The sequence below is a fragment of the Dipteris shenzhenensis genome, chromosome 16 (assembly GCF_047967505.1).
Source record: "Dipteris shenzhenensis isolate YYH24624 ecotype China chromosome 16, Dip_SZ_1.0, whole genome shotgun sequence".
Lineage (NCBI taxonomy): Eukaryota > Viridiplantae > Streptophyta > Polypodiopsida > Gleicheniales > Dipteridaceae > Dipteris > Dipteris shenzhenensis.
The window spans coordinates 21,872,768-21,887,748 of NC_141611.1; the positions used below are offsets into that span (position 1 = coordinate 21,872,768).

The 14,981-nt window shown below is 43.0% G+C and overlaps 1 protein-coding gene across 1 annotated transcript in view; it reads left to right on the forward strand.

The window, feature by feature from the left end:
• The window catches only part of LON2 (lon protease 2), a 50,667-nt gene extending 38,676 nt beyond the window's left edge, over positions 1–11,991 (forward strand). Inside the window, exons 13-17 of the mRNA XM_087386936.1 lie at positions 10,023–10,322; positions 10,469–10,663; positions 10,770–11,015; positions 11,137–11,238; positions 11,420–11,991. Of these exons, the coding sequence (XP_087243062.1) occupies positions 10,023–10,322; positions 10,469–10,663; positions 10,770–11,015; positions 11,137–11,238; positions 11,420–11,503 (927 nt within the window). The 3' untranslated portion in view covers positions 11,504–11,991. The remainder of the gene's footprint in view (positions 1–10,022; positions 10,323–10,468; positions 10,664–10,769; positions 11,016–11,136; positions 11,239–11,419) is intronic.
• The last annotated feature ends 2,990 nt before the right edge of the window (positions 11,992–14,981 follow it).

Below are 14,981 nucleotides of genomic sequence, written 5' to 3' on the forward strand. Positions count from 1 at the left end.
AAAAACAAGTGTCCAAAAGTTACTTGTAAACTTTGAGTCCCTGTCACTGACTATGTCGGATGGCAAACCATACAGCTTAAACAAGTGGTCCACAAACTCGTGAGCCAGCTGAACAGCTGAAATAGTTGTTCTAGTAGGTAAGAACCTAGCCATTTTTATCAAACGGTCGACTATGACCCAAATGGAGTCATGACCCTTGCGCGCTCGAGGCAAACTAGTAATAAAATCCATGGAAATACTTTCCCATTTATTACCTGGAATTTGTAATGGCTGTAATAAACCCGCGCTTCTAAGGCGTTTTGCCTTAGTAACCTGACAAACCCGGCAACCTACTACATAGTTCTCAATAAATGCACGCATCCTAGGCCAATAAAAGGTATGCTTCACAAGAGACAGAGTCCAGTGTATACCCGGATGTCCAGCACTAGGAGCATCATGACACTCCCAGAGAATCTTGGATCTAAGTTCCAGAACATCTGGTACACAAATCTTTCCATTTCGGAACAGCAAGCCATTCCTAATCATCCACTGACCTCCCGCCGCCTGTACCGTAGGTGGCACAATCCCTGAGTCCTGGTCAACCATGGAGCTCCCATCCTGGACTCTCTGCCAATAATAACTGAAATGACTATCAGTTGCGTATAGCCCTCTCAAGGATTGAAATAGGTCTGAGGATATTTTCGTAAATGACATAGCATTTACAAACTTGACTCGACTTAAGGCATCCGCCACACTATTCAACGAACCCTTACGATAACGTATTTCAAAATCAAAGTCTTGCATTAATTCTGCCCATCTAGCTTTCCGTCCCCTCAATTCAGATCCGTCACACACATACTTAATTGACTGATGATCAGTCAATACAAGGAACTTCGAACTATACAAGTAGTGTCTCCAAACTTTAAGGGCATACACTACAGCATAAAGTTCCTTTTCTAGTGTGGGCCAACGATATTGGGTGTCGTCTAGCTTCTTACTCTCAAAAGCTACAGGTCTGCCCTCTTGGAATAGAGCTGCCCTAATCGCAAAATCACTCGCATCGGCCTCTAAAACATAAGGCCGGGTAGGATCGGGTAATGCAAGAACGGGTGCTTCCTTGATAGAAAACTTCAAGGTTTCAAAAGCCTTGTTCATTGCATCATTCCAAGAGATCGACTGGATAGACCTGCGTTCGCGACCTTTCAATATGTTTGTCAGGGGTGCCGTGATATGTGAATAATCACGCACAGACTTCCGTAGAAATACCGTAAATCCTCGGAAAGAACGAAGTTGTTTCACAGTCTGAGGGATAGGCCATTCTAAAACCTTCTGGATACGATCCAGATCAATGCTAATACCTTCAGAAGAAATCTTGTGTTCTAAGTAAATGATCTCCTTCATAAAGAAGTCACATTTACTCATCTTGGCATAGAGCTTATGCTGTCTTAGAATAACTAAGACAATCCGGAGGTGTCCTATGTGATCCTCAAGCGTTCGACTATATACCAAGATGTCATCTAAGAAGACTACAACAAATTTGCCCAGAAAATCTCGGAACAAATCGTTCATCATCTGCTGGAAGGTAGTAGGAGCATTGGTCAAACCAAAAGGTAATACAAGAAACTCGTAGTGACCATACCTAGTTCGGAATGCGGTTCTATCTATGTGTTTAGCATAGATACGGATTTGGTGATAACCTGTACGCAAATCAATCTTAGTGAAATACTTCGCTCTGGCCAAACGGTCGATCAGATCATCGGAACGAGGTAGAGGGTATCGATTCTTAATTGTCACTTTATTTAATCGTTTATAATCTATACACATTCTCCATGAAGAGGACAGGTGCACCCCAGGGTGATTTACTCGGGCGTATATAGACTCGGGCCCCAAGCGCCAAAAATAGCGAAGACCTATAACTGGTTCGTACCCTTGCCACTCAACCCGATAATCAAGCCGTCCTAGCTCTAAGCCTCCCCAGGCTACCTGAGCTAGTCTGGTGTACCCAGTACACGTCAGATACCAATCTGTGCACATGACACCAAGAGCTGCTCAGTAATCCCCTGTGCCTGCCAGTGCGGCACGGCCGTGGGTATATGGTGAATCTCTCTCTCTTGAATCATGTATCCGATCCTCATTGAATATTGAAAAAAGGGCAAAGGATTTGAAGCAGTGGATGTTGGCCAATTCATTTGACCTAGAAGCTTGGATGCGCTTTCAGACGAACCAACCAGCCTGGAAGGCTGCTTCTGGTACATATGAAACGCATAATATGTAGATAGCCCACCAACCTATAAGGCTCCCATGTCCGTGTGCGCACACACGTATGTGTCTCTGCCTCTTCATCTGCCTCTGTGTGCTTGTGCCGATGCCTGTGGTTTGTCTGTGTATGTGTCTATGCCTATGTCTATATGTTGATGTTCTGTTTTCTCATTTTATTCATTTGACCTAGAAGCTTGGATGCGCTTTCAGACCCACAAGCTCAAGCTTAGGAGGCCATTAGAGGTATGTTTTGGGGAATTATATAGATGACAACATGTAAATGAAACTTATAATCAAAAGTACGTATTCATAAGTTAGTAAGTATCCAGGTGCTCTTCAAATCATGACTAGATTTACAGAATCAAGAATCTAAAAAGTAAATTTAAAATTTAAAAAATAAAAAATAAACTAAAAGGTAAAATTAAAATAATCAGATTGATGCAGCCATACCCTTGGATTGGGTTCTTTTGGGTGACAGGCCTATGTCTTGGTTTACTTAGCTAGGGGCCTTTACGAGATCAGGGATTCCACCTCTAAGTCGTCGGATATTGAGGATCAGACAAGGATGGCTTGGTTTTTTATGTCTGTGCTTGGGGCAAGCTGTCCTCATCTATAGAAGGTATACTTATGCATTTTAAATTTTAATCTGTTAGGGTTGTAGGGCATGTGGAGCAGTGTGTCTTAGGTACCTAGACCCTAACCCAGATCAATCTCCTTGGGTCCATGGAGGTTTTGACTCTGTGAAGGTGTCCCCATGAAGTACATGCAGTAGGATCTTGGGGAGTGGGAATGGATTGATGCAGGGCACCAAGAGAAGAGCCTCCCCTTCTTTTGATATATGGTTAGTAATTGTTACCTATTGAAACTATTCGTTCTGATTTTCTGCGCTTCTTCTTCTTCCATGCGCCATTCTCTCTCTCTCACTCTCTCTCGCTGTACACAGTACTAGGGCCCAGGACAACAGTCGGGCTGGACCCCCTCAAAGGATTTAGAGAAAAATGAATACAAGAGTTCAGCGTAGAGCTGCTTCTACAAATTCCAAACGTGTATTCTTTTTACAAAGAGCTCATGGCTCAATAATTTGGCAACATGCCAAGTGTCAAAATAACTAACTAAAATTTAGTACATGCCTCAAAGGGCAATCTCTAGGGTCTTCGATGTTCCTTGGTCACACGAACATCTTCTGGTCGCTTGCTAAGCTCCTTAGCGCTTGGGAAATCAACCCTTCTTAGTACCTGTAACAATTAATTAAAGCGCACCACCATGGCACCCATTAATTGTTAGTGCTTTGCATGCTAATAATAAATTGTGGACTAATCCTAGTCACAGTGGGCGTCCCCATTGAACACATGTGCACATAACAAATATATATGTATATATTCTTTGGTTGACTGGAGGCAACGCTCTTGATCATAATTAAGGGGGCTTTTGACCACTGGTCGAGGCGCCTTAATTATGGCCAAGTCTCTGCCACCGAAGCTGGCACATCTCTCGAACCGAAGTTGGCACAACTTGGTTAACTGTAGTTAATCCTCTTGGCGCATGCTAAGTCTCGTTGATCGAAGGCAACACTCTTTGACCGTAGTCAGCTATGTGGTTCTCTGGTTAATCATAGTTAACCCTCTTGGTAATAAACGAAGTCTCCCCGATCGAAATCAGGCTTACTTGACCAAAGTTAAGTATCTTTGACCGTAGTCAATTCTTTAACCATTAAAAGAACTCTTTTGACCATAATTAACCTAGATGTAAAACTCTTTAATTATGATCAAATAAATGGTCAACTGTACTTTGACTTAGGATATTTACATTGTGGTGACATTCCCTTGGCTTCTAATCAGTTGACCTCAACTAAATAGCTTCCTTGTAAACATCCAAAAGCTGTGGATGATTAGTTAACATCTCCTCGTTCATCCACTTGGCATCAAATGATATTTTACAAGATATCTGTAAAATTCCTTGCCCTAAGGGCCTTTGCGTATAGTATGGTACACAATCAGCTTTGGTTGAAAGACCTCCTCCAGCTCATCCACTTCTGGTGGATCCTCTGATATTGGCTTTGTAGGCTTTGGCCCTTGGAATTTCTAGAAGACTCACATGGAAAGCATTGTGGATTCTCCAATGCTCTGGCAATGCTAACTTGTATGCAACCTCATTTATTTCTTCGGTAACCCTGAAAGGGCCATAGTACCTAGGAAATAACTTTGCATACACTTTCTGTTTGCCTTTATACTTGCGGAGCCTAGCTTTCTCGAACTTAAAAAGTACCCAATCCCCTTCCTTGAGATCTAACTGTCTCCTATGCTTATCTGCAGCTCTTTTATGCTTTTCTTGAGACCTTTCAATTGCTGTCCGGACTTGCCTGAAAGTTGTCTGGAGGTCTTTCACAAACTGATCAGCTGCAAATATTTCATCTTTGGTCCTTAGGATAGGTGGCATAATCACCTTCCCATGGATGACCTCAAAGGGGGCTTTCCCTGTAGAACTGTGAACTGTATTATTGTAAACGAGCTCTACCAATGGTAGGTACTTTTCCCAGTTTGAACCTTGGTCACCCACATAGCATTTTAGCATATCCAATGCTGCAGAATTTGCTATTGCACTTTGACCATCTGTCTGGGGATGAAAAGAAGAAGATAAATTCAGATTCGTCATCATATTATCAAATAAAGCTCTCTAGAATAGATTGGTCATTTTGGGATCTCGATCACTCACAATGGACTTAAGCATACCATGGTGCTTAAAGATCTGTGCCATGAAAAGCTTAGCCATATGATCTGCCTTTATGGCTTTGCGAACCGGAATGAAATGAGCTTGCTTGCTAAATCTATCAATGATAGTCCAAACCCCATCATTCCTTGACTTTGATCTTGGCAAATAAAAAATGAAGTCCATTGCAATACTTTCCCACGGTGCCTGAGGCACGGGAAGAGACATAAGTAGGCCAGGTGCCTTCCGTCTATCATACTTCACTTTCTGGCACGTAAGGCATTCTGTAACAAAGTGATGTATATCTTTCCGAATCCTTGGCCAAAAGAAATACCTCTCTAGTGCTTGAGTTGTCGCTGTAATTCCTCTATGCCCAGCATAGGGAGGCGCATGGCATTCTTCCAAAATCTTTTTCCTCATCTCTTGGGTGATGCATAGGTAGCCATCTTTCATTAATTACCCATCTTTCAGGGAATAGTGACTAGTGGATTGCCCCTCTTGCATTTGCTGTTTTTAACGTTTTATATTGGCCCATCATGTTTGACATCCCTTTTAATTACATTTAGGGTTTCATCGTGCCCCCTGTCCCCCTTAACCCCTCCGAACCCCCCCACCCTCGTCGCCCTCCCCCCCCATCGCCCTTCCCCTACTTGCCCCTCCCACACCCGTCGCCCTCCCCCATACCCCCCATACCCCCCCTCCCCCACCCTTGCTACACCTCCACCCCTCCCCTTCCCCCGCCCCACGCCCCTCCCTTCTCTCCGCCCTCCTTCACCATGTCCCCACTTTCCCCTAGGATCCTGCATGTACACGAGACTAGCCACATTGACTGAATGCATAAGATCTGATATTTTTTTAATATCTTTAGTGTTCACTTGAGCCTGTATCTTTGGAGTGAGTCTGGCCCGGTACTTCCTAAGTTGATTCTTGTCAGAAATTTTATTGAAAGGCGAAACCTGCAAGTATGCATCCCAAAATTTCTGGTTGTAAGACTCAACTGTATCTTGTGCTTCCATATGAATGCTCTCCCAACCAAGACATGATCTCGAAACTGTTTGGGAATAAACTGTTTATAGAAAGCTTTCTTGAAGTCCTTCCATTTCCTGGGGGCTACATAGTTGGCTGTTTTAGCTATCCACCATGCATTAGTTGTACCAGTCAAGTGCAAACCAACCATACGAAGCTTTGAGGACTCACTGAAATTTTTGAAGGCAGCATCTAACTGCTTTATGAACTGCATTTTGCCTTATGAACTGCATTGCCTTTTCAGCTTGGCCATACTGGCCATTATAAGTGGCAAATCTTATTGACTTCCCACCATCTTTGAATTCTTTAGACTCTACCTTCCTGCTGGACTTCTTCTTCTTCTTCTTCTTCTTCTTTTTCTTTGGCTCTGAAGATCCAGAAGAAGGAGATGATGTTGAGGATGAAGAGATAGAACTAGAAGAAGAAGACAAACTTGATGAACTATGATGATGCTTCGCCTTTTTCTTCTTGGGAAGAGGACCTGCTCTTTTTCTCTTTTTGCTGTCCATATAGCGAGACTTCTTACTCTTTCCCAATGTGTCATTTGTGGAAAGAGGAGTAGAACTCAAAGATCTCTTTTTGCCCACCACTCTTCTTGATCTACTCCAGAGGGAGGCTTCTCTCAAAAAGAGGTTGTACCAAGGGGGTCGCTTGTTGCCTCTCTCAACTGAGTAATCAGCTCCCTGTAGGCATTCTCTTTATTTATTTGTATAGCCCCTGCCTGCTGTACCTGATCAGACTCTGCCATTCCCTCATGGGATGATTGGGCATGTTGCTGTGAAGCCATCTCTGCAACTTGTCTGCGATCTGCAAACTCTCACACACACTGTGTAAGCAACTGATGCACTCAGCCTTTGCTTTTCAAAGAGAAAAATACCTCAACAAAAGAGGGGTGTTGCATTCACACTTGTGCTAGTACAAGCTGTCAACTCAAGCATGAACTCAAAACTGTGTGCCCCTTTTCTAGCTACTGCAAATGACATTCAAAATGCATCTGTTTTCCCCTTTTTCACTGCTCAAGGCAAGCATTTCTTTACTTGTGCAAATCTCTGATTTTTGCTGTGTTTTCTGTTGCTTTTCTGACAGATAAAGTACTGACAGTGTACCTTTTGACATGTGAAAACCGATGGGAAAAACTGTCTTTTTTTTTGGGGGGGACAGTTATTGGATGGGTAACCGGTTGGTTACACTAACCAGACTGGCTGGTTCTGGTCTGGTTAGTCTGTGACTAAACTAACTGGACTGGTCACAGTCTGGTTACACCAACCAGACTGGTCTGGTTAACTGCAAACAGACTTAACTGACTGGAATCTGGTTAGGCCAAGTTAAGTGGAAAAGGGTTGAACTAATTGGGTACTGGTTCAACTGACCAGAGTCAACTAACTAGGGTTAGGTTAGCCCAACCACTGGTCTGCCACATTGCCTCTGCACTGTGCACTGCCACCTCAGCATTGTGCAAGCATTGCCACGTGTCACAACTTCCCTATCTAGCAGCAAAGTCCTTCACACGGACTGATTTCCTCACGCAAGGGCCGTCTCTCTACAGAAATAATCATCGACGCCACCGTCAGACGCACCAACGTAAGAGTAGCGCTCACAATTTGCCTCGGTTTTTCCACAAAGTCTTCCTTCGGTTGCCCGTCACTGTGTAAACCATGACTTGGTGCGTGCAATTCTTGGATCGATTATACATGTTCATTTTGCCCCAAGAGCAACTACATAGCCTTTCGTTGGACTAGCCTTTGAAACAGATTGTGTGACTAGCCTTCGAAACAGTCTGTGACTACATGCCAAGTGTCAAAATAACTAACGAAAATTTAGTACATGCCACAAAGGGCAATCTCTAGGGTCTTCAATGTTCCTTGGTCAGTCGAACATCTTCTAGTCGCTTGCTAAGCTCCTTAGCGCTTGGGAAATCAACCCTTCTTAGTATTTGCAACAATTAATTAAAGCGCACCACCATGGCACCCATTAATTGTTAGCGCTTTGCATGCAAATAATAAACTGTGGACTAATCCTAGTCACGGTGGGAGTCCCCTCTAAACATGTGCGGTGACAGTAATGCCGGGAAGTTTCAGCTTAGCCTCAGAGGTTGGAGGCCCACTTGAGCCCCTCATTTGGAGAATTTTCAGATTTTTGCTTATTTGCAGAAGCCCTTTTGGAAGAGACTATGGAAATACCTTAGGAATAAAAAAACTTTTGGCTTTGTATTCACGGAGGGATTGCAACGAATTGGTGGAGGTCTAGGTTTGGGGCAGACTCCATACGTACTCGTTGCCTTTTTGCTAAGGGGTCTATTCAACCTTGCTTATAGGACTGCAGACATGCGAGGATTGTCTGGAAAGGCATCACTACTTTATTGAGCAAATTTAAGCGTTCCAAACCTCAGATGTTTTATGAGAGACACGACTCTTCCTTGGCTCATTTGGTTTGACAACACCTGGTTGAGTCACGTTCCTCACTATCTGTATGGACCTGTGCATGCCTCTGTGGATACTTCATGGGAGACCCGGCAAGCATAACAGCATGGCATATGTGGAGATCCAAATGCACAGAGGCTTTATATGGTTCCCAGGTCCATCTTGCACACACATTGGCTAGTATTTGGATAGATACGGCGGGGGGGGGGGCGGGGGGGGGTATGCAGGGATTGTCACGAACAGCCTCTTCTAGGAGGACTGTTTTCTTTAGAGAGTGGAGCGGCTCACCGTTCTTCTCGGAGTCCCCCACAAGGGTTGAGATGGCACTTTCAGCCTGAACCTTGGATTTCCTCTCGCTCTATTACGATAGTTCGAGCTTGATTTTCCCTATTTGGGTTTTGTTTTCTCATGCTTGCTGTTGGATTTTCATTCATACTTAAGAGAAGTCCTTTTCTTTTTTTAAGAGGGGGGGGGGGAGGGGGGGAAAGTAAATTAAAAGAGTGAATGAGTTGCTGCAGCATGGAAAGAGATTGTGGAGCGAGCTTGTCAGTGGGAGAGAAGCCGCCGAACAAGATGGCTTGAAGAGGAGACAAGGAGGCCTTGCCAAAGAAGAGTTGTAGGGCAGAAAAGAATGTACAACAGGCTTGGGAGGAAGTGGTATGGTCAAGAGGAGAACAGAGTGATTGTGGCTGATGGTAAATTCCTTTTTAGCCTTGGGGGCGCACATGCTTTTCCAAACAAATGTAGAACTTGATAAATCTTGTCATGTTTTTACGAGTGCCTTTCTTAGACCAAATTATTTATGCTCTGTGCTGGCAAGCATTGAGGAGTGGCACATGAATGTAATGGTAGCATTGTATTTCTTTATTCCTAGGTTAATGGGTTTGAACCTGTGGAATTGTCTTCGGGCTTTCCATTGCAAAGTATTTGTGTAAGCTCTTGTATTTATAGGTAATGAGTATGTATATATGCATGTGTATATATTATACATATACATGTATGTACATACATACATACGTATGTGTGCGCGCGCGTGAAGATCATTGATAAGACAATGAAACAAGAAAGCGGGTCCCCTTTTTTTAGGACCATATCATACATGGTTAGGCTCATAGAGGCATGCCAAACAATTAATAGCGATAGTAGTTCGTCTTGTTGGCCAATGTTCAATAATTGACTAAGGACAAGGATCAATTGAGTAGACCAAAGTGTTGAAGTGAGTTTCATCCCCCAAAGATATTTATATGGTTTTGCTCCAGCAGTTTGTGATAGAAAACAAGACATCATTTTTACAAACTAGATCACGTCTCTGAATCAATAGTTTTGAGTTGTTTCTTGGTTGGATATAGTACTAAGCTTAAAATTTACCTTTGAGCAACTTGTCTTTTTTATTTTGGGGTGGTGAATACTATTAGGAACGCGATTCTCAAACATCTGTTTGTGAATGAATGAATGCAAGCGCTTTTCTTTAAAGACTCGTGCAATCACATAAATATGGAGTCACTTTTTCCTTTTTGGGGCCTTTTCTATTTTTTTATTTTTTGTTGTTCATGGTGCCGGGCGGGGGGGAGGGAGGGAGGGAGAGATGATGAGATCTGACCATCTTAATGGGGTGTGAAATACTTTTTCCAGCCTATGGTGGAGCTCATGATCCAGAGATACACACGAGAGGCAGGGGTGCGCAATCTTGAACGCCATTTAGCAGCACTTGCACGAGCAGCAGCTGTCAAAGTTGCTGAGGGAGAGCATGCTTTTCGCCTCTCAAGAGACTTGCATCCTGAATCTACCTCAGTGCTAGGTGGGGGCTTAGGTGATGGGGAAATTGTCATGGAGGTGGAGGCAATCGGTGTACCCAGTCGTGACATGGTTGCTGCTGTGGATACTGTACGTCCATTGCTAATAGATGAGAGTACAATGGAGACTATTCTCGGGGTAAATTTTGTAGCTCTAAAGCTGTATTGTACTTTGTTTTTTCATTTTTAGGAAAAACTAGCATTCATTCTTTATTACAAAACTTGAGCCAACATTGGAAAATAATTAGATTTTAATTATTATTATTTGCTTGGTGCTTGGTATAGCCTCCTAAATTTGATGGAAAAGAGGCTGCAGAAAGGGTTGCCACTCCTGGTGTGGCTGTGGGCTTGGTTTGGACTATATTTGGCGGTGAAGTGCAATTTGTGGAGGCTACCACCATGGTTGGGAAGGGAGATTTACATCTGACAGGACAATTGGGGGATGTTATCAAGGAATCAGCCCAGATTGCTCTTACTTGGGTAATCCAACAAGCCCCCTTCATAGCATTTGAAGGAACTAGGAAATGTACTTTCTCAATAATGCTAGAAATTGGTCCTTTTTGCTTAGTCTAGATTTTTGGTACAGATTAGGGCAAGGGCTGCTGAACTAAAACTGGCTGTGAAAGAGGAAGGGAACCTTATGGAGAATCGGGATATTCACATCCATTTTCCAGCAGGTGCTGTGCCCAAGGATGGGCCATCAGCAGGCGTGACTCTTGTCACTGCACTTGTATCACTCTTTCTGCAACGTAGTGTTCGGGCTGACACAGCAATGACTGGTGAAATGACACTTCGTGGGCTGGTTTTACCCGTAGGAGGTGTTAAAGACAAGGTGCATCATTTCTAGCTCGTCAAAATCCCATGTTGTAGTTTGTTAAGAAGCAGCCCAGTGTTCAGGAATTCTTTAATTGCATTCTCATTTCTTGCTATTTTTTTTCATGGAAATTTTATAGATACTGGCAGCACATCGATGTGGAATGAAAAGAGTGATCTTGCCAGAGAGAAATGTTAAGGACTTGATGGAAGTCCCTGCTGCAATTCTAGCAAATATGGAGGTACGGAGCGTACTTGCAAGTTTGCAGTGCTGACGCAGTTTCTCTTTTTTTAATGCTTTTAAAGCTGTCTGATGAAGGATGATATCATTACTGTCTGGATATTGTGATAGTACGGTGTATCGCCCTTTTCAACTGGTATTGAGATTTGTGTATGTATGGGATATCTTTTGGTTGGTGACAGATACTTCTGGCAAGAAGAATGGAGGATGTTTTGCATGAAGCCTTTGAGGGTGGCTGTCCATGGAAACCACAAGCCAGATTGTGAAGGGGCTGATTTTTCCAGTGAAAGGCCTCAGAGGATCCTGTCACGGTAATACAACATGATGGCAGCTTTTTCACATTTGCAGATCGCTATCGTGCAATTATTGGAAACGTTTTTTTTCAGCTAGCCACTTGCTGAAGTGAAAATCGGGTTGATCTTTTTCTGTTATTAGGCAATAAGCTGAGGTGGATAGGCAAACTGTCACAAAGTGAGGGATTTTGTTATTCTTCAAAATTGCAAGTGAAGGCTGATGGATACAAGATTTATCCACTTGCAAAATATTGTAAAAAAATTATAGCAGCCTTTAGCTCACCTCATCCTTCAATGAAGTTATGTGCTGTTGTCCTTATGGCCTGCCTTGGGGTGGATGACAAAAGCTTTCACAGCTGAGAGGGAAAATGGGTCCCTGTTTTCTGGGATTGGTATTTGTCTTATAGTTTGAGAGATGTTAATCCAATTTGTTGATAAAAAGCAGCCTCAATGAGGGTTCTGTACAAGCTTTAGTATCTGCGTGCACATAATTTCATGGGCAATCCCCTGGCATTGGATCCAGTAACAAGGGGGAAAAAAAAGAAATGTTAGAAAGCATGTTAGAATGGAACGGAATGTTGTAATAGTGATGGGGCATTAGTATTGGGAGTTGATAAAATTGCAAAGTGCCTTTGAGAGATTCAAAGACAGGATTGTGAGTCTTTGATCCTCTCACATCATCATGATTAACAGGTAGTCCAAAGCCCGGAAACACTCCCACACTATCTCTATTCTCTCAAGTTCTCAATATTCTCGTACTTCTTGGCGTCCAATGATAAGTTGCCCCACCACCTCTGATGTCTGCGAGCTGAGTAATGCAAGCACCACTCTTTTGCTAAAGTCAATCTATTGATCAACATCTCTATCAAGATACCTACATGTAAGAAATCCAAATTAACCAAGCATAATGCATGAATATCTAGGTTTAAATGTGTTTTTACATGTGATAAACTTATTTTTTGATTTTATCCAAAGATTGGTGCTCTAATGAGGGACAAATGATTCGGATAGCCAATGCTTTGGACTATGACATGTCCTCCAGAAAAGTGTAAAAGTAGTGGTGTAGGATCAATGCTTGGTTTATAGGCTTTCCTACTTGATTTAACAGGATTAGTGTGCAAGCCATGCGACAGGTGTGCAAGAATTGGCTCTAGGAGTTTTGGCCACTTTGAAGTTGATTGATGGATTTGATGCGTTTAGCATCGAGGTAGTAATCTAGTAGGCATTGAGGTGGTAACCTTCGAAGTTGTGTGTGAGAAGCCCACTAGCATACTCCACTTTTAGTATAATGCATAAATTACTAAGAGGAAACACACCTAGTCTCTATTAAAAAACCTCATGGGATTTGGGTTGACGTTCGATAATCACCGTGGCCTTTAGCCTTGTTACTAGCAGCTCCGAACTTATAATTTTAGCTTAAAATGGGAAGCTCCTAGGGTTGAAGGAGAAATAATATTCTTTGAGGCTCCTAGGGTTGAAAGAGAAATAGTGCCCCATATGATGCATTGTAAGTAGTCCCATAGAATGCCATCAATGATGGATCATAGAGCATTTACATAGCAAAGATAGGCTACATTGCCACAAATTATTACTTCAATGTAAAAAGGTATATATTAGGAGTCGTCTTTCAAGGGGTAGAAGGAGAAAGGCGGCAAAGAAATGATGGTCACATACTTTTGAATTAATACCCAAGCTTGATGGTGTCCTGTTACTTAAAGTTTTAGTTATTATTAGTAAAATTCGTTTCATATCGTGTAAAGGGGATTAGTAAATTCAAATGGGAACACAAAAGGATTGTTCTAAATATCCCCTTAAAATTTTCAAAAACCATGTAGTTCGATATTTCCTTGTCTACTGTCGGTATGGGTCTGTCGACCTTTGCGTGTTTTGTCGTGACTTTATACTTCACTTCATCGGCTTCATGAATCATTGCTTAGTTTGCCATGGCTTCAAATCCTCCTCGAAGGATACACATGTTGCTCTCAGGGACTTGTTCTCTTCCTCGAGTCTTTGTGCCCTATATTCGGCAACTCTTGATGGTAGAAAATTCTCCACTACACAGCATATTCATCGCCTATTGGGAGAGGTCCCCTTGCACATAGCCATTTGTCCATGAGGTATAGCCTCATTGGTCAAGCTTCGACTATGGGTCATTGCTCTGATGGGCATGCCTCTGTGGTGTGGGTCGGTCATTCAGGCTCGAGGGTTGCTCTTGGGTTGGTTGTGCCTCTTCGTGTTCTTCTGCTGCCCTTTGTTTGGACGATGGGGTGGCCACTCGTTCATATCTCCTCTCTGGCGCTTCTTGGAATAAATCGTCGAAGAAATTTGTTGGCATGGGTGGTGGTTGACTCTTGATTTCCTTGGTGCTTCTTACCACCAGACAAAGGTGTGTGCTCACAGGTCCTAGCTTTTGCCTACTCGCTTGGATCACCATTTGCTCGTTGATATCATCAGCTTTGCCAATTCAATGGTGCTCCTCGTCTCCTTCAACGCCTTTTGGACCAACATTTATGATACAAATGTATCCAATATCTTGATCTAGATTCATTTTGATAGAATCCGAATAAAGTGTTCTCTTTCACTCCTTTGCTTTGCTAGTTACATACCGTTGCCCTTGCAGCCACACGTCTTCTCGTTAAATCGCACGTTGTTGCAATAGGGTCGACAAAATTGTCATCGATAGCTGAAATGCCTTTGCTAACTCCATTTGCCTAGCTTTATTAGGAATTGATTGCCTCAATGGTGATCCTCTGGTTGAATGCATGGTACCATGGCAATTCTTGGAGGTTGTTGAGGCCCGGTCAAGTGTAGCTAGTTTAGCTGTTGGTGGTGTTGAGTTTTGACCCCTTTTTTTTGCGGCGCAAGCCATTCGGTCTTTGTTCCCTTTCACTTCAGGGGTTGGTTTGACTCCATTTTGTCTTGCGGGGTGAGAGCTCAAGATTTCAGGTGGGGGTTGGGAGTTTGTGGACGCAAGGGACTCTTGGTTGCTCAAATTGTGAAAGAGAAAAGCGAGCTCTCTTTCCTTGGATGGTTTATATATGAGGGCTTCTAGGGTTCGCCACCCCGAGGAATTCCTTTGTTATGACATCGATGGCCGAATCGATGAAGTGAACCCTTGGCTGGACACGATCTCAATGGGACTCCTGAATCTACAAATGATACTCATACAAGAAAACTGCGGTGCTTGGGGTTGTGTTGTCTCCCCTAAGGGCTTTTTCTTCGGCCCTTAATCGATCCTTACCATGATGTATTTGATTCACGGTGGATGCGTGGCCATATTGAACGGACTGGTGAAATGAATTTCCCATTTTTTGGAATGGCTCCCACACGGGTAGGTCGGTTACTATGGCATTTGTTCTTGGAAGGTTATCTTCCAATTTGTTCACAAGCATCATAGTTTTGTAGAGTTTACAACATCTACGTTCCACAATAATCCCTCACATGAAGTATT